The sequence below is a fragment of the Sminthopsis crassicaudata genome, chromosome 6, assembly GCF_048593235.1.
Source record: "Sminthopsis crassicaudata isolate SCR6 chromosome 6, ASM4859323v1, whole genome shotgun sequence".
Classification (NCBI taxonomy): Eukaryota; Metazoa; Chordata; class Mammalia; order Dasyuromorphia; family Dasyuridae; genus Sminthopsis; species Sminthopsis crassicaudata.
The window spans coordinates 186,963,059-186,983,647 of record NC_133622.1 but is presented as its reverse complement, the minus strand read 5'-3'; the positions used below and the strand labels follow the sequence as shown (position 1 = coordinate 186,983,647).

At 32.4% G+C, this 20,589-nt stretch overlaps 1 protein-coding gene across 3 annotated transcripts in view; it reads left to right on the top strand.

Moving 5' to 3' along the window:
- The window catches only part of HTT (huntingtin), a 225,660-nt gene that overhangs the window by 99,109 nt on the left and 105,962 nt on the right, over positions 1-20,589 (top strand). For all 3 annotated transcript variants that reach the window (XM_074274096.1, XM_074274095.1, XM_074274094.1), the window contains 9 exons: positions 106-243; positions 862-1,020; positions 1,156-1,253; positions 2,289-2,428; positions 9,313-9,376; positions 10,265-10,365; positions 14,568-14,714; positions 17,930-18,050; positions 19,423-19,499. In XM_074274096.1, the coding sequence (XP_074130197.1) occupies positions 106-243; positions 862-1,020; positions 1,156-1,253; positions 2,289-2,428; positions 9,313-9,376; positions 10,265-10,365; positions 14,568-14,714; positions 17,930-18,050; positions 19,423-19,499 (1,045 nt within the window). The remainder of the gene's footprint in view (positions 1-105; positions 244-861; positions 1,021-1,155; positions 1,254-2,288; positions 2,429-9,312; positions 9,377-10,264; positions 10,366-14,567; positions 14,715-17,929; positions 18,051-19,422; positions 19,500-20,589) is intronic.

Here is a 20,589-nt window from a genome sequence, read left to right as displayed (position 1 = left end):
GCAAGAATCATCCAGCCTGGGCAAACATGGATAGGTTGTGATCATTAACATTTTAAGAAATAAAGTTTTCTTAAATTGAATGAGGTTCATTTTGTCCTTTTACAGCATTAGTTCCAGATAGAGAGGTAAGAGTAAGTGTGAAGGCTTTGGCAGTAAGTTGTGTTGGAGCAGCTGTGGCCCTTCATCCAGAATCTTTCTTCAGCAAACTTTACAAAACGCCTCTGGAGACCATGGAGCACCCCGGTATGTAAGGAGTTCCTTTTTAAAATTTTAATCCTTATTTTGTAAAATATTTTAAGCATTCTGTTTCTATAAAACATTGTTGCATTTGGACAATTGGCACTTTATAATTTGTATCCAAGTACTTATAGTAACAGTGATAGGAATACTTGTAACTGAGTATTATTCTAGCAGTCATAATGCTCTGTGAAAAATGTAAATGGTAGTGGTCTTGAATTTTTGAGTTTATCCAAAGTATTACTTGGAATATTGAGAAAAATTTTAAAAAGGAAATATAGTAACAAATTTGTACACAATTGCCTTAAAAATAATAAGACTGAACAAAAAGCTAGGAAGATTCTGTATTATGTTTGAAATATCTGGAGTTTGGAACAAGGTAGTTCAGAGAAATGTATGCCACTTTTGTGTGCTGTATTCTAATAGTTTTTTATAACTTAAAAGCATCAATTATTTTAATCCTTCAAATTTACATGCCTTTCTTATTCATGTTTTCTTTGGTTTAGCCTAAGTTCAATTTGTGTGTTTTCAAAAACGCTTTCTTTGAATATAAAAGCTTTAACTAGATTTAAAAATTTTATGGTAAAGAAACTCATATAATAATTGTATATTTTATTTCTACAGAGGATCAGTATGTTTCAGATATTTTGAACTATATTGATCATGGAGACCCACAGATTCGAGGAGCTACTGCTATCCTTTGTGGGACCATTATCTATTCCATTCTTAATAAATCTCGTTTCAGTGTGGAAAATTGGTTAGCAGTTGTCAGGAGTTCAACAGGTAATGGTTGACTTCTAAGGTTATCTATACCAAATGACTCATTTTAAAATAGCCTTGAATCTTTTGTATTTAGATTTTTCAGAAAAACATTTATTTTCATCTTTTTTGTTTGTGTGTTTGTTTTGTTTTGTTTAGGCAATACCTTTTCACTAGTAGACTGCATCCCTTTATTGCAAAAAACTTTGAAAGATGAGTCTTCTGTTACCTGCAAGCTGGCTTGCACTGCTGTTAAGGTGAGAATTGTTCTTACTTCCCCTATTCTTTAAATATGATCCATTGTCTACAGTAGGATCTCATCATTCCAATGTTTCTCAGTGCTTGATCACTTCTTGCTATCTTTGGCATGCAATATTGTTTATTAGAAAGAACATTAGTTTGGATCCCAAAAACCAAGAGTTTTGGTTCTAATTCTGTCCTTTCTTAGCTGTGACTCTGAATAAATCACTTATATCTTTATATATCTCTTCTAAAAAATGAGAATTTATGGAAATAATTGTTGTGAGGGCCAAATGACATTGCTTTTCTAGAACAGAAGTGTCAAATTGATTAAAATGTGATTGGGAAATGTTTAATAAAATAAACAGCCCTAAATTCAGGAGGACCCGAGTTCAAATCTGTTCTCACTTACCACTTCCTAGCTTGGTCAAGTCACTTAAACCCAGCCTCAAAAAAAAAAATAAAATAAACAAAAATACAACATAATATTATTTGTGCTAAGTCAGCATTTGGCAGGAATCTATTTCTTTTTGCTGTGAAACTGCTCTGGGGCATTGGTTATTAACCTGCTTAATGTCATGGACCTCATTTAGTTTTGTAAAACCTATGGACCTTTTCTCAGAATACTATTTTTATGTGCATAAAATACAATTACAGAGCAAACCAATTATATTGAACTACAATTATCAATTTATTAAAATAACAAGTTCATTGACTCCAGGTTAAGAACTTTTGTCTAAAGGATTCTTAATTATTGTAAAACCTTGTATAAATGTGAATTTATGATTGTTGGCCAGGGTTAATCCCCTAAGGATGGGATGGAGTAGAAAAATCTTTATGGAGATAGCATAATTTAAAAAAATATTTCATTTACTAAATATGTTTGCCAATGTAATTCTTAATAGATATTTTATTTATCCAAATGTTTGCTACATAAGTTATCCCAAAACCTTGTTATTTGAACTGATTGTTTTGGGAATATTACCATCACATTGCTGATGTGTAATGTTGTAAGTGGTGTTCTGTAAACATTGAAAACTCCTGTTTTTCAGCATTGTGTCATGAGTTTATGCAACAGTTGCTATAGTGAATTAGGATTACAGTTGATCATTGATGTCTTGACTCTGAGAAATAGTTCCTACTGGTTGGTAAGGACAGAACTTTTGGAAACTCTTGCAGAAATTGACTTTAGGTAAGTGATTATATTTTAAACATTCTATTGATTTGCTCCCTGATATATAAAGAGTGCACTTCTCCAGTAATTCTGGCATAAAAATGTGAAGCCTGTTTATTAAGCCAACATTAAGAGCTATTATAATTCTATGAGTATGTCAGTCTTACTTTGGCTTTTTATTTCACCAAAATTTTATAGTATTCCTTTTTCAAGACAGGGAGAAGAGGAAACAAAATCATCATAATTGATTAATGAATAGTAAAAGTCTGAAAATATGTGCAACTTTAAAATTTAGCACAGGGTCTATACCAGTGTCTTTTCATATTTTTTCTTTTTCATTTTTTAAGAATTAAAATTTTCATTTTTAATCCTATATCTCTTTTTCCTGCTGAACTTGAGAACTAAAGAAAATCAAATTGCATTGCAAACATGTATAATGAATCAGATGTATAATGAAACAAATTTCTGCATTGGCTTTGGCTAAATTTTTTTTCTAATTTGTATAGGAGTCCTTCACTTTTCTATGAAGAAGGGATAGTATGTTTCCTTATATTTCCTCTGGCACTGTGGTTGGTCATTATACTCATAAGAGGTCCTAATTCTTTCATCGCTTTTTGCATTTGCCATATTGATATCATTGTGTAAACTGTTATGCTGCTTCTATTCTATTCACTTATCATCTCTTCACAGAAACCTTCCCAGGTTATTCTGAAACTATTCCCTTAATAAGATCCTGCAGCACTCTGTCTTGCATAATATTTACATATCATAATCATTTCATCTATTCATCAGTTTCTGGATACTGTTTCAAATTCTTATTCCTTGCCATCTCAGAAAGGCTATACCTATTTTTATACATCCTTCAAGTTATGTTGGAATCTTTTTGTTTTTTGTTTTTTGCTTAGAACTAATCCCTCCTTTAATCTCTCCCTCTTTTTTTTCCCTACTTCCCTGGGAGACTAAATGAGGAATTAATCAAAAGCAAAAAACAAACATCCCAAAATAGAATATAACTCTAATGTGTTTTTTCTTTGACTTGGAAACTGGATTTTTGCTATGATATTCTTGAAAGTTTAAATTTTGGGGTTTCTTTCAGAAGATGAATCTGTTCAGTTTCCATTTTGCCCTTTTTTAAGAGATTTAGGATCTGAGAGATCTTTTATGATAATTCATTTGAGATAGTGTGTCGATTCTTTTTTTTTGGGGGGGTCTTGCTATTCAGATGGATAGTTAATTTTTTTCTTCTCAATCTGTTTTCCATGTCAGTTATTTTTGCTGTAAGACATCTCCCATTTTCTCTTATATTTCCATCTTGTGGCTTTGTTGTATATTTTTATTGCATCATGGAATCATTGCCTTCTATTTGTTTCATTCTGATTTTGCTTGGGAAGGATGTTTTATCTCTTGTGTCCAGTTGTTAATTCCTTTTCCAATTCTTTCTTTTAAATCTCTCATTTCTTTTCCAATTTTTCCCTCAACTTCTCTCATTTCATTTACAAAAACATTTTAAAACTTTCTTTTAATCCTTGCTTCATCTTTTCTAGGTATTCTGTTTGAGTTTGTGCCCAAGCTGTGTGTTTTTTTTTCCCCTGAAATTGCTTGTAGATGTTGTAGAGTTATTCTATTCTGTGTTTTGTCTTGTGTGTTCCTGTCAATGTAATAAATTTATTATTGTGTGATTCTTTTTTTATTTTCTCATTCTTCTGGCCTACTTCCTACCTTTTAGATTTGGTGCTAAGAAAAGTGCTGTTCTTTTCCAGCACTTATAGAAGGAAAGTCTAGGCTGGTACTGTTTTTCTTGGTATGTAAGTGTTAGTTTAAAAGGATTGCTCCCCTGCTGTGAACTCTGCAAATTCTTGACCTAGGTTTGGAGTCTGAGCAAGAGTAGACATTTTTGGATTCAACTCTTATCAGTCAGCGAGGAAATTCTAATTCTTCAGAGTAATAGAATTGCAGGCTTTCCTTTGATCAGGGCTTCTTGCCTGGATTATTCCTCTGCTGGCATGTTTAGATTCTAGAAATAAGATTTCATTATGTACCCAAATTGTTGCTGCTGCTGATGCCTTCTGAACTCCCTACTTTCTCAGTGTACCACCCAGGGCCTCCTTTACTGGGAACTACCCTGCTGTGTGGGCTTGCAGAGAGAGGTCAATAAAGCTCCCAGCTGGCACCTGCCTGCATTGCAGGATCCTCAATTGTCTCTGACAGTTCTCTACTGTGATTGTTGGACCTCCTTTTGTCTTGGTGCACAGACTTTTCCTGAGTTCCATGATTCTCTGTGCTTGGCCTGTTCCCACTTCAATCCGTTCTTCTACATCAGCAGATCTACCTGTTTTCCCCCTATGTTAATCTGGTCCTGACAAAATATACTATGTGACTTTTTCTGGATTTCTGTAATAGGATCTGTTCTGGTACATTTTCTTTTCTTTTTTTTTTTCTTTTTTTCTTTTTTCTATTTAGAATTTTTTTTTTCACAGTATATATGCATGAGTAATTTTTTTTTTTTATAATATTATCCCTTGTATTAATTTTTCTCTGGTACATTTTCTAGATTTGTAGAGAAGAGTTTTGTGGTCAATAGCTTGGCTACTCTGTTTCCTGTTACTGTGCCATCTCTGCACTTCATAACTTTTATTTCTAGACTACTTGTTATTTATAATTTTCTAGTGTTCACCTTTGATTGTTTTTGTGTATGGTTGTTCTTTCCATTCATATTTTTGTAGTCATTTCTTATGTTTTGTTTTTCACTTTATATCAGTTCATATAGACTTCTCTGTATTCTCTGTTTATCCCATTTGTCATTTCTTATATGTAGAACAGCAAATCTCCCAGTATTAAGTATTGTAATCCAATTATTGGTATCTATTTTGTTTCTATTTGCTTTCACAAAAACTGCTACTATAAATATTTTGGTGTATGTGAGGATTTTATTTTTTTTTTTAATCATTGGGGTATAAACTTTGTATCAAGAGGTATGATTATTAAAGTCACTTTATTTTCATAACTCCAAATTGATTTCCACAATGGTTGTGCTGATTCACAGCTTCACCAGCCTTGCACTATTGTGCCTATCTTCCCGAAGTCCCTCTAACATCTTTTGTCATCTTTGTTACATGTTACGGCTTTCTTTCAGGAGATTTAATATTTTTGAGCAAAAGTAGGTATACTCAGTTGATTTTTCATAACCTTAAAATTTTATATTTCTAATAAAAAAGGGAAAAAAGACTAATTCTGTTTGCCCACTTTTCCTTTAATATAATTATTTTTCATCATTTAATTAATTTAATGCTATGAGAGTATCTCAGTTCTTATATTTTAAAAAATTTCCCTTAAGAAATTTCCTCTTGAATTGGAAATTGAGAGGATACCTATACATTAGGGAATGGCTGAATAAGTTATAGTATATAAATGTTATGGAATGTTATTGTACTATAAGAAATGATGAGCAGGCTCATATCAGAAAAGCTTGGAAAGACTTACATGAATTGACGCTGAGTGAAGTGAGCAGAATCAGGAGAATATTGTATACAATAATAGCAAGATTGTGTGATAAACAACTATGATAGACTTAGCTCTTTTTTTTATTATAGCTTTTTATTTATAAGATATATGCATGGGTAATTTTTCAGCATTGACAGTTGCAAAATCTTTTGTTCCAATTTTTCCCCTCCTTCCCTCTCCCCCTTCCTCCAGATGTCAGGTAAACCAATACATGTTAAATACAATATATGTATACATGTCATTACACTTATTTGTTGTATGAAAAGAATCAGACTTTAAAACAGTGTACAATTAACCTGTGAGGCAAATAAAAAATACAGGCGAACAAAAATAGAGGAATTGGGAATTCTATGTAGTGGTTTACACTCATTTCCCTGAGTTCTTTCACTGGGTGTACCTGGTTAAATTCATTACTGTTCTATTGGAGCTGATTTGTTTCCTCTCATTGTTGAAGAGGGTCACATCCATCAGAATTGATTATCTTACAGTGTTGTTGTTGACGTATATAATGATCTCCTAGTCCTGCTCACTTCACTCAGCATCAGTTCATGTAAGTCGCTCCAGGCCATCCTGTTGGTCATTTCTTACAGAACAATAATATTCCACAATATTCACATACCACAATTTATTCAGCCATTCTCCAATTGATGGGCATCCACTCAGTTTCCAGTTTCTGGTCACCACAAAGAGGGCTGTCACAAACATTCTTGTACATATAGGTCCCTTTCCCTTCTTTAAGATCTCTTTGGGATATAAACCTAGTAGAGATCAAAGGGTATGTACAGTTTGATAACTTTTTGAGCGTAGTTCCAAAGTGCTTTCCAGAATGGCTGGATGTGTTCACAATTCCACCAACAATGTATCAGTGTACCAGTTTTCCCACATTCTACATTATCTTTCCCTGTCATTCTAGCCAGTCTGATAAGTGTGTAGTGGTATCTCAGAGTTGTCTTAGTTTGCATTTTTCTGATTAATAATGACTTGGAGCATCTTTTCATATGGCTAGAAATAGTTTCATTTTCTTCGTCTGGGAATTGTCTGTTCATATCCTTTGACTATTTATCAATTGGAGAATGGCTTGATTTCTTATAAATGAGAGTCAATTCTTTATATATTTTGGAAATGAGGCTTTTATCAGAACCTTTGACTGTAAAAATGTTTTCCCAGTTTATTGCTTCCCTTCTAATCTTGTCTGCATTAGTTTTGTTTGTACAAAAACTTTTCAATTTGATATAATCAAAATTTTCTATTTTGTGATCAATTATGATCTCTAGTTCTTCTTTGGTCATAAATTCCTTCCTCTTCCACAGGTCTGAGAGGTAAATTATTCTATGTTCTTCTAATTTATTTATTTACAATTTCATTCTTTATGTCTAGGGCATGAACCCATTTTGACCTTGTCTTGGTGTACAGTGTTAGATGTGGGTTAATGCCTAGTTTCTGCCATACTAATTTCCAATTTTCCCAGCAGTTTTTGTCAAACAGTGAATTTTTATTCTAAAAGCTAGGGTCTTTGGGTTTGTCAAACATAGATTGTTAAAGTTATTGTCTATTTTGTCCTTTGAACCTAACCTATTCCACCGATCAACTAGACTTAGCTCTTCTTAGCAATACAGTGATCTAAGACAGTTCCAATGGACTTGGGATGGGAAATGTCTTTCAGATTGAGAGAGAACTATGGAGGCTGAATATGGATTGATGCAAATGAATTTCATGTATGTGTATGTGCATGTGTGCGCACACTTTTTCTTTCTTGTAGTTTTTTTCTCTTTGGTTTGATTTTTCTTGTTCAATAGGACAAATATGGAAGTATGTTTAAAAGTATTGTACATGTGTAACCTATATCAGATTGCTTGTCTTGGGATAGAAGAAGGTAAGAGAGAGGGAGAAAAAATTTGGATTACAATGGAATACAAAAATGAATGTTGAAACTATCTTTACATTTAATTTGGAAAAATAAAATAGTATTGGGTGAAAAAAGAAATTTCCTTTCTCTTGAGAAAGAAAACCCTTTATTTAGCAAATTCTATTCTTTTGTCCAGTTTTGCAAAGATTTTAGAATATTGATTACATAATTTTGAACTGTTCCAAAGAGATTGCCTCTGGGATTGTGGAAGCAGTTTGATATAAGGAATAATTTTTTATTAGTTGGACCTCTCCATAAGTGAAGTAAATTATTTAGAAGTTAGTAGTTTAAAAAAAAAAAAAAGGTTATGGGTATCTATAACATGGGTATCTAGCCTATACTAAAAGATCTATAGTAAGAGATAACTATAGATCTTTTAGTATAGGCTAGATACCCATGTTGTAGAAGCATTATTCTTTGGGCATGGGTTCGACTTATAAATCTCTAAATCTCTTATATCTTTAATTCTGAGTTAGATATTTTTAAAAAAAATTATTATAGCTTTTTGTTAACAGAACATATGCATGAGTAATTTTTCAACACTGACCCATGCAAATACTTCTGTTTCAACTTTTCCCTTCCTTCTTTCCATTCCCTCCCCTAGATGGCAATCTAATACATGTTAAACATGTTAAAGTATGTCTTAAATACAATATATGTGTACAGATTTATACAGTTCTCTTGTTGCACAAGAAAAATTGGATTTAGAAAGGTAAAAATAACCTGGGAAGAAAAAACAAAAATGTAAGCAGCCCACACTCATTTCCCAGTGTTCCTTCTCTGGGTGTAGCTGGTTCTGTTCATCACTTATCAATTGGAACTGAATTGGATCTTCTTGTTGCTGAAGATAGCCACTTCCAGCAGAGTTGATCCTTATATAGTATTGTTGTTGAAAGTGTATAATGATCTCCTGGTTCTATTCACTTCACTTAGCAACAGTTCACATAAGTCTCTCCAGGCCTCTCTGTATTCATCCTGTTAGTCATTTCTTACAGAACAATAATATTCCATAACATTCATATACCCCAATTTATTCAGCCATTCTCCAATTGATGGGCAACTATTCAATTTCCAGTTTCTAGCCATTACAAAAAGGACCGCCACAAATATTTTTGCACATGGGGTCTCTTTATATCTCTTTGGATATAAGCCCAGTAGTAGTACTGCTGGATGAAAGGGTATGCACAGTTTAATAACTTTTTGAACGTAGTTCCAAATTGCTCTCCAGAATGATTGGATTCATTCATAATTCCACCAACAATGCATCAGTGTCCTAGTTTTCCCTCATCCCTTCCAACATTCATCATTATCTTTTCCTTTCATCTTAGCCAATCTGAGAGGTGTATAGTGGTATCTCAGAGTTGTCTTAATTTGCTTTTCTGAGTTAGGTTTTGAAAACAAGGAGTCTTATTATCATTTTAAGTTGCTACCTGCAATTGTTTAATTGTTGAATCTTCTGTTCCTTATTAACTCTGTTATTGTTTCCTTTTTTAAGGTTAGTGAGCTTTTTGGAGGCAAGAGCAGACCATTTACACAAAGGATCTCATCATTATACTGGGGTAAGCAGACTTTTCTGATGTGGTAGATTATTCATTTTATAAGAATTGGAATCATATGGTTTATCTTTAGTGTGTAAATTCTTTGAGTCCACATTATTTGAATTTTATTTGAAGAGTGTCATCTTGTTTTCATTATTGAAACTATTTGATATTTAGAATGTATAGAATTTAGAGCACTGAGTTTGAAGTCAAGAAACCCTGAGTTTGAAAGTTGCTTCAAAAACTAGCTAAGTGATCCTAGATAAGTCTTTAACCTTAACCTCCATTTCCTCTTTTAAAATGGGGATAATTAATACCACTTACCCTCACAGCATTGTTGTGAGGGTAAAATGAGGTAATATTTGTAAAATGTTTTATAGACCATAAGTTGCTACATATGAATGATAGTTATACTAGAGAGTGAGTGAGAGTGAGAGAGAGTGTGTGTGTGTGTGTGTGTGTGTGTGTGTGTTTGTGTGTATATAAAATGAATTCATAGTTTGTTATGGGGATTCTTTACATGGTAGTACATAATGACCTGAATAATTAATTTAACAGTAATTTCATTAATATGTGACAAAATATCCTCATCTCATTGTATTGCTATGAAACAATGTTTTAACCTTATCTAGCTGATTATCTCTTAGTAACAATAACATTATTCACAGTAAACTGAACTGAACCTTACCAATTTTACTTACTATTACCATGTTTCTTTTAAAAAGTGTTAAAAATTGTATGTGCTTTGTCTAGATTTATGTCAGCCAGCAAGTCATTTGTCCCCTGGAATTTCAGGGACCTTAGAATCTAGGAGATGTTTGCATTTTTTTTCCAAACTATTATGAAAAGCATATTTTGTAAATATTGAAGTATGATTATTGCTTAATATCTGCCATCCTTTCCCTAAAGCTTTTAAAACTGCAGGATCGAGTGCTCAATAATGTTGTCATCTATTTACTTGGAGATGAAGATCCCCGGGTGAGGCATGTTGCTGCATCTTCATTAATAAGGTATGAGCTTCAAAGATGTGTCATAATCGAAATAGATTTAAATGTTCGATTCATGGGAACATCTGTGGACCATATATGGGCTTTTCTTTGGGCTGAACTACTACTAATCCATCTAATTCAGATAGTGATTTATCCAGCATCTCAAGTAATTTTTAGGAATACATATGAAAAACTCATTTGGTTCCTTTGTTGGTTGTATATACAAAATTTTATCTTTTTCTAATCTGTCATGTTCACAGTTTCCAAAATTTTCTTTTCAGTGCACAGTTTTGACTATGTCATTACTCTATACAAAAACCCTCAGTGGTCCCTATTTTCTAGAAGAAAAAACATCTGCATTCTATAGCTTAGTCTTCAGTGTACTACATTATCTGTTTTGGTCTGCCTTTGTAAAGTGATCTGGTATTACTTCATTTTTGTACTCTATTCCACTGGATTACTGTTTCTAAGTCATCCTTTTCTGTTTCACATATTTAGTAATGGGAGTGCCCTGTTCTTCATGCTCTTTCTTTATTCTTTCTCTCTCCTTGTTTTTAGCTTTCTCTTCCTTCAAAACTGTATAATATGCCATGCTCTATGCCTTTTTCTCTGAACTTTCAACTGAAAATGACCTCATGTTCTTCCAGATTTCCTCAAGAATTTTGTTTGAATTTTTTCTTTTTCCTTATGTTTGTCTCTTTTAATATATATTTCTTTTTTCTAGATGCTATATCTTCCCCAATATATTGATAATTCCTTAATGTCAAGATTTTCATTATTTTTTATGTTTGTTGCACAGTATTTTGCATATACTGCACATTTTTATTTGCCTTGATAGTGCATTTTAATTTATTTTTTAATTTTAAAATGTAAATAGAAAGTGGAAAAAAAGCAGAAAAAGAAAAAAAAAGACATTGTCATGTGTACAGGAGAACATACAAGAGGATTCAAAATATGTAAATACAATAAGTTTCCATTTCATGAAAGTATATAATAATAAAACATGTTTTATTCTGAACTGTCTATCTTTTCTTTTCTTCCTTGTGGGTTTTCTTTTGTTCTCTATTGTGTACTTTTTATTTTATACTCTCTTCCTGCACCTCTTCTTAGCAGGCTACAAGCATGAATATATTTATGGTTATGCTCCCTGACGTGTTCATATACCTACACAATACACACATAATTCACCTATATGTTTTCATATATATTATCTTTATAACTAAATCATTCTATTATGGTGGCCACAGGATATAAACAAATAGTTCCTGAAAAAATTTCAAAGTATTAACAGCGATATGAAAGAATCCTCCACATTACTAACAATAATTATTTTAATAATTAATACAAATATAATGCTTACAGGGTGCTAGGGAGTGCATCAGGGAGTTTGTAATTATTATTTCATTTGATCTCCATAATGCCCTGAAAGATCAATCCCATTATTATCCCCATTTAAGGATGGATAAACGGAGGTTATCCTGGGCTACATAGCTAGTAACTAACTCAGATTATATTTCAACTTATATCTTCCTTTCTCTAGTCTGAGAGATCTATCCACAACACCAACTTGCTGACCCTGTAAAAATAGTGTAAATCAAAATAACAATTTGGCTTTACCTCAAATCCAGGAAATTGACAAAATTATCAAATAATATAATAATGTTGGAAAGGTTTTGGGAAAATAGATACATTAATGCATTGTTAGTGGAACTGTGAATATAAACATTTTAGAAAATAGTTTGAATATATGCAAATAAAATTATTACCCTATGCATATCTTTTGACTCAGAAATTCTACTGCAAGGCATATGCCCCAAGCATGTTATTGGCAAAAAGAAATATTTGATATATACCCAAATATTTAGAGCAACATCTTCTTTGCGTAACAAAGCACTGGAAATGTAGTAGATACTATTGACTTAGAAATGACTACACAAATTGTGGTATGTAAATGTAGTAGAGTATGACTCTAGGGTAAGAAATGATGAGTACATGATGAAAAGTAAATTAGAGCCAAAAAACAATATATACAATGATTGCATGTATTTAATAGAAAGAACATCAGTCACAACGCAGTTGAATCATAAGACAGTTGAGCTTAAATGTTATAAAATTCCAAAGAACACATCTCTAAATCAAAGATATAAGAAGATAATCTCTTCCATTCTTTTGCAGAGCTGTTGGGAGGATAATTTTGGAACATTGCATTTTCAGATTTTCTGATTTTTTTTTTTTTTTTTCTCTTCTTTCTTTTAAGAAAACATTCTTTTGTTATGAGTGATGGCTGTCTGGGAGGGTGCAAAAAACAGAAAAGTTTAGGCAATGTTTAAAAGATAGTAGTAGAAGCTTATTTTACAAATATACTGCACAAATACAACTAATTAACAAAAGGATATATGAAGTAATTAAGCATGTTTAATTTTAGGGAAAGTCTTTGAGGTGATCAGGAAGTTCTTGCAGAAGATAGAATCTTAGCAGTACCTTACAGAAGAGAGAACATAAAATGTGAGATAGACATAAAAAGACAGTGTATTCCTGAAGAACATTGGCCAGTGTAGATGTATTAATGGACATTGGATTATTGTGTATTAGGAAAAGATATAGAAAATTGGGCAATAGAAAGTGGAAGAAATATCCAGCAAAGTTAGATAGACCGGAACTAGGTTCTGTACAGCTTTAGTCAGAGAAATTTTTATTTTATTCTAGAAGCAACAGGAAATCATGGAGTTGGTTAAATTAGAAATCACATAGTTTAAGATGCTGTTATAAAAAATTAGTTTGGTAACAATGTGTAGAAAATATTGAATTGGTGATGGATGTGCCATATGTTAGTGTGGTTATCTTTCCTGATTGGTAGGCCTGTGCTTCCCCCTCCCCCCCCCAACTCTTTGCTTCCATGAAAAATGTAATTATAAATATTTGGTGTATATCAATCTTTTCTTTTTTTTCTGTTACTTCCTTGATGTGTATGCCCAACAATGGAATCTCTGATTAAAGGTATGGATATTTTGATTACTTTCTTTCCATAATTCAAAGTTGCTTTCCAGAATGGTTGTATCAGTTTATCGCTCTCTGCCAAAAAACCATTCATACTTAATTGCGTTGTTATACTGAGAATATACAAAAATAGCATATGAATTTTTTTCTCATTAAGTGAATGAATGAAATAATAAATGAATGATCATTTAGTAAGCATTTTCTGCGTGCCAACCATTCTATTAATTGCTAGATATAGATATCGAAAATGTGGGAGATTCTTCCTGCTCTCTAGGAACTTATTCGAGGCAATACATGAAGAAAGTTTGACTTTAAAATGGGAAGCACCTAAAGTCCTAAGAGAACATTGGTGAGACAGCACTTCATAGGTTATGTCAGTGTGTAAGATGACTCTGGGGAGATCGTTGGTAGCAGGGATAGCAAGGCAGGAAAGGTGTCCTCAGTAGTGGCTAGTTTTCATGGAATTAGCTAGGAAATGTACATTAATACCATACAGGTTAGAATATGCTAAATATTGAAAAAGGATTATAAAGTGTGAGATTAGTTAAGAAAAAAGGTCCTTTTTGGCTGTAAGGATTAAAGTTTTCATGGAGGAGCTGTCATTTGAAATAGAGAAGGTGACCTAGAAAGATGGTCAATAATTTAGAGAGATAAATAAAGAGAGCTATTATGAGGGATATTTTAAAATGAGAAACTTTGTTAATGGAGGTGTAGAGGAAGAAGACTGATGATTAGAAGTAACTATTGTTGATTTATAAATGAATAATATGTTAAGCTAAATGAGGATTTAATGATTCATTTATTTCATCAAACACTTTTCATTTTAAATGTGTAGAAAATAGCTCTTGATTGTTTGGAGCTAAAAAATTAAGTCATTTTTCCCTGTCTTCATTGAACAAAAAATTTAGAATAAAACAACTGACTTTATAAGACATTAAGATACAAGCCTTTAACTCTTCTATAAGAATGGACTCTGGATAAGGGGTCCTTGGTAGATTTAGGAACCTCAACCAGTTTTTATAAAATGTGTTATTGTAACAATCTTGATTTGTTTTTACATTTTCAGTCTATTTAAGAAGTCCATTGGTGAACAATCTGGAAACTCATAGTCAAACTTTGTGTGCATGAGTTCATAGGGGATTTCAAGTCAGACAATATTAATGCATATTTTATTTAATGAGTGCTTTTGTTTTTTTCATGATTTTCATTTCTTTATTGTATTCAAGGCTTGTTCCAAAGTTGTTTTATAATTGTGACCAAGGACAGACCGATCCAGTTGTGGCAGTGGCAAGGGACCAAAGCAGTGTGTACTTGAAACTTCTAATGCATGAGACTCAGCCTCCCTCTCACTTTTCAGTCAGCACTATCACGAGGTATGGTTTTTGACATTTGTTTTGTCTATAGCATATCTACCCTTACTGAATAATTATATTTAAGGCTTTTTAATAAAGATAGTTTTTGGATGAAAGACATTAATTTGAAAGGCAGCATGAAAAGAACACTTGATTTGGAGTCAGATGGCTTAGGCTCATGTCCTGTTGTATAGCTCATTGACTCTTGTGTAGTTTTTGAGCATGCCACTTCTTTTAACCTTTATTTCATCATGTACAAAATGGGGATAGTAATACTTGAATTAAGCTCTAATGCAGTATGTTAATATGAAGGACTTTTTTTTAAGCCTTCCCCCCCCCCCCCAGGCAATTGGGGTTAAGTGACTTGCTCAAGGTCACACAGGTAGGAAGTGTTAAGTATCTGAGGTCACATTTGAACTCAAGTCCTCCTGACTTCAGGGCTGATGCTTTATTCACTGCACCACCTAGCTGCCCCTTAGTCTTCTTATAGAGCCTCTGAATTGTTAAATTAGCGAGCTTTTTACTTTTTTTGTAATCTATTGCCACATTAACAGTTGTGTTCTCTGTATTAGAAGCACTTCCAGCTCTCTTTGAGTTATACTACAGTGGATGACTCTAGAGCTGATGAATCCAAAATTTCTGGGATTTTGAAATAGAGGTTGGTTGACTGCTTTGGGGTGTTGTCTAAATGGTTCTTAGTCAGGGTAGGTTAGGTTACCTTTGGATTCCTTCCAAATATAAAATCATTGGATTTGACCAAAAAAGAAAAGTGGATATACCTCTTTTGAAGAGGTCATCCTAATGCACAGATTGATGATAATCATCAGGCAGCTAGTGCCATAGTGGACCAAGTTCTGGATTTGGAATCAGGAAAATGTGAATTTGGTAGCTATGTGTCATTTATACTCTTTGTCTCCTTTTCATCATATATGAAATGGAATGATGATAACACCTATCTCTCAGAGTTTTTGTGAGACTAGACTGTATTAATATGTTAAAAAAATTTTTTTATAAACCTTAAAGTGATATTTAGATATAAGCTTATTATTATTTTTATTTTTAGCACAGACTTAGAACAGTATAGATATTTTCATTATTATTTAGGATTATATGCTTATTTAGAGGGTAGTCATCGGTAATTCAAAATGTCATACAGATTATATTAGCCAGTTAACCCAGTTTGCTTTTTTCAGAAGTGTATTTTTAGAAAAAAGTATAGCAAGAATTGAAGTTCAGCGCTCTCTCAATGTCTCAGGCACAGTCTTTGTAAATACAGGTTTAAAAGGAGAGAGGTCTCAGGTTGAGAGCTCATGTGGCCAAAAGATAAACCCATGGCTTCCAATTTTTGCAAGTCTTTTTGACTTTTCCTTGATGTCTCAGTCTTGGTCAGTCTCTAGAGTATAGTTCTGGAGCTTCTTTTCCTGTGTCTATTTTGTTTTTTACTGCTTATGCAGATGCACTTGGCATAAAGCTGGAACTTAAGACTGCAGAGTGATGTTTTTTATGAACATTCACATTTCAGTTCAAAAGCTTAATTTTTTCAAAGAAATACTTGCAAAAGGGAGTGTATTATTTTGTAAATCCCTCCTTTTTAAAAGGTATATTTTATTAAATAATTATTACAATAATTATTTGTAATTCTCTCTTGATTGAATAAAGCTTTTGTCATATGGAGTGACAGGCATTATTCTTAAATGAATTTTATTCTAATTTAAAAGGCTAAGTTAAAAATCTTGTATAAAAATTTCTTTGCCGTTTTAACATTTTCATTAAAGGTAGCTTTCTTTTTGCCCATTTCCCCAAGTATCTTAATATTCCAAATACATGTAAAGAGTTTTCAACATTTATTTTTATAAGATTTAGTGTTGCAATTTTTTCTTCTTATTCCCTTACTTCCCCCTTCCCCAAGACAGCAAGCAATGTGATATAGGTTAAATATAAGCAATCCTTTTAAACATATTTCCATATTTGTCATGTTGTGCCAGAAAGATCAGACCAAAAAGGGAAAATTCTTGAGAAAGTAAAAAAAACAAACAAACAAAAAAAAAGATGAAACTATATGCTTCAATCCACATTCAGTCTCCATAGTTCTCTCTCTGGGTGCATATGGCACCCAAGTCCATTAGAATTGTTTTGAGTCACCATATTGCTTAGAAGAGTCAGATTGATTATAATTGACCATCATATAATCTTGCTGGTATCATGTACAATGTTCTCCTGGTTCTGCTCACTTCACTCAGCATAAAGATAACTTTCTTTCAAATCAATTGTATTTTCTCATTTTTTAGCAACTTGTTTTTCTTAAGTAGTATATTCTTGTCAGAAAAAACATTTATCAAAGATACTGGCTAAGTACTGTTGTGAAATCAGAAAATAAATATTAAAGTGTTTATGATTTTCATGTAGAACCTTTTGATATTTAGGATATAACTGTTCTTAAACATTGGGTTCTGAAGTGTGTAATTTAACTTGATTTTCAGCTGATAATTTTTTTTTTTTTTGTTACTTTAAAATTTTAATCTAAAAACCTCAATTCCTCATTTTGAGTCTCTCTTGTCAAGTTGCATCAAGCTTTGCATATAGTCTCAATTATAGATGATTTCTCAGATTAACTTAGCTGAATACAGAGAACTTTGTCAATAGATAATCAGTTTTATAAGAGATACATTTTTTTTCTCTTTAGAAATTTTTGAAAGCTTAATGTAGAACTTTGCTTTTTTTCAGTTTAATTTTGTTTACTCTATTCAGTGTGTTATAGTGGAAAGACTAGTGCATAGGTAGTAAAATCTGGCTTTTCAAGCAGACTTTGACATTCCTTAACTGATATTTAGCAAGTCATACCTTTCATCTATACAATGATGATAATAATATTTGTCTTGTCTTTCTCATAATGTTAGGAGGGCCAAATGAGAGGAAGCCTTCTAAGTGTAATTTGCATATTTGTGAAATTAACCTGTATATTTTGAATTTAGCTGACTGCTTTCCAATAGGGGACATGAGAGTGGAATATTATGTGAGATATCTACTATGAGCACTTCATAGTAGGTTTCTACATACCTACTACACTTCTGTTCTTTTGCCATAAAGTTGTTCAGATATTTTTGTAAGCAAATTAACCATTTGCAATATAGACAAATAGGAGCCACCAATATCCTTGAGTCATAAATACCATTCTCAGAATGAATTTATAATTTTAACTTATGAGCAGATATTAATTTTGGTTTTTTACTTTTTAGAATATACAGAGGCTACAACTTGCTACCAAACATAACTGATGTGACTATGGAAAATAATCTTTCTAGAGTTATTGCAGCGGTTTCACATGCCCTGACAACATCAACTACACGAGCACTTACAGTAAATGTTTTTCTTTATTTGGTCATAATCCACTAATATAATTTGTAGCATCCCATAGAGGCCACTATTTCCTGTTAATTTGTTAATATCACAGCTTGTTTTCAAGTTTATATTGATCTATTCTATTTAAGTGTTTTCTTGGCAAATTTGATGACAAATTCAATAGGAATTGGATCTCATTTGAAAAAAAAAATATATATATATATATATATATATATGTATATATATATTTGCCCAAGATAAACTTATCACAACTACCAATGAACTCTTCCACTTTACAGTGGACATTGCCCCTAGTATATTTGGGTGATAATAGAAAAGAGGGAAATATTTCTTTGATTTTAATAGCATGGTGCTAATATTGACTTCAATTCAAAAAGAATTTCTTTGCCACTTAGTGTTGACTTCTTCATACAGAATTAGACATTGTCTATGATTTTTCTGGGCTTCAATTTCCTCATCTGTCAAATGAGAATATTGCCCTTCCCACTTAAAATGCCTTGGAGCTAGTGGTCATCATTTAAATAGACTTCTCCATTCTCCCATGTGAGAACTCCCATGATTTGTTGATGCAATAATGTGTCAGCTTCATTTTGGTGCCACATTATTAAGGGAGAGTCATGGTCCAAGAGAAGAATTGACCTCTAGATCTGTTAAGTAGCAGCAAGTCATTACACTAGGTGATTCACCTCTTAGGTTCTTAGTTTCCCTTGTTAGACCTGGAAGGGATCTTAGGCATAATTGAATTTAAGGTCTCCATTTTATAGATGAGACAACTAGGATCTCTTAAGGGGGTGAAGTTATTTGCCACAGCAAAGTTAACAAGTGGCAGGGCTGTGCTTCAAGCTCATCTTTTCTGCTTCCATATATAATGTTTGATGCACTAGAATAAAGCTGGCACTTATTCATGCTCTTTCTCAACGTTTCTATAAAGAAGATCAAATGGAACCTTTGAAAATTCAAATGGCATACCATTGCAAGTTAGTTTTTTTTTTGTTAAATTGTTGTTCATTGGCAATTAAATATATAGTTTTGCAAACAAGTTAAGGACCATTTTTCTAATATTAGTAATGTTGTATGGTTCTGCTTTATCTGCCCTATCTTGTATCACTATTGGGATAATACTTTAATTTGAAAACTAGTTCTTTTGATTAGCTTTTGCTTCCAAAATGAATACACATATTAAGGCAGAAAATAATTCTTCAGGATGGGTTTTCTTCGTGTCTGTAATTTTCATTGTATCTAGGGATTTATTTGAATAAAAAAATGAAAGAAAAGTTCATTTTATATTTTTTGATTGGTTCAATTCTTTGGTCAAGTATTTGACAGACATATTTTCTCTCTCTTTTTTTTTTTTTTTTTTTTTTTTCAGTTTGGCTGTTGTGAAGCTTTGTGTCTCCTTTCTACTGCCTTTCCAGTCTGCATTTGGAGTCTAGGGTGGCACTGTGGGTATGTTTCTTCCTTTGTTTCACAGGCTACTAGATTTCATGCTTACAAAAGCAGTGCATTTTTGCTTGTATATTGGAGTCTATATTTGTTTGCTGTTAAATTTGTAAGCCATTTGAAATTTTAAAAGATCTACCTATCTGAAATGAATTGTTGAAAACTACCTATTTGATAGTTTGATAAAGACGCAGTTAATTTGAAGATTGGTGTCTATTGACTATTTATTCTAGGATAGTCTTGAAGCATATTCTTTAAATGTCAGATGACTTGGGTTCAAATATTGACCGCAATACTTAGCAGATCTGTGACCATAGAGAGGCCATTTGATTTCTCTGAGTCTCTCTTAGTTTCCTCATCTTTAAAATGAAGGTATTAGTCATCCTACTTGGTAAATCTTAAAGTTGTTTTTAATCTTGGGTTTATTTTAGAATATGAGATAATTTATTCTGGGTGTGCATGCTGCTCTCACATGTGATTCTCAATTTATCATTTCATGGACTTGATGCGATTTACAGTTTGACGTTGGGGAATCATTTCTCTTGTATGGAGAATAACTTTTCTAATTAAAAGAGTTCTAGCCATTGTAAACCTTAATACAATAGTGATCTGTTCTTTTGTTTGTTTTGAATTTTCTTGCTGATGCAAATCCTATTCCCTCAATAACTTTGTAGATGGGTCTCCCCCAAAAATGAATGACCCAATGGCCAGCCTTGTGCTTAGTTAGGTCTTCTTTTGGATGACAAGTACATTCTCTTTCCTAGTTTATACTTAAATAAAATCTTGTCAATCTAGTAGTTCATATCAGAACTGGGCTTGAATTTCTTAAGATCTTAAAATCCCAAGCTACAGTGAGACATTACTGGGGAATTCATTTTATCATGCATACAAATTGAAAGTGTTTTAAGCTGTTATTAAATCTGAATTAGGACAGTAAGCATTATTTAGCTTCAGATACCTAAGTAAAGTTTGAGATTTGTTGAGGGGCTCTTCATAGAATCTGTGTTACTATGTGACAGAGTGTGGTAATCCATACATTGCTTATTTTTATAACTATTATTAGATGATTATTAGATGATTGACTAGATATGTTTTA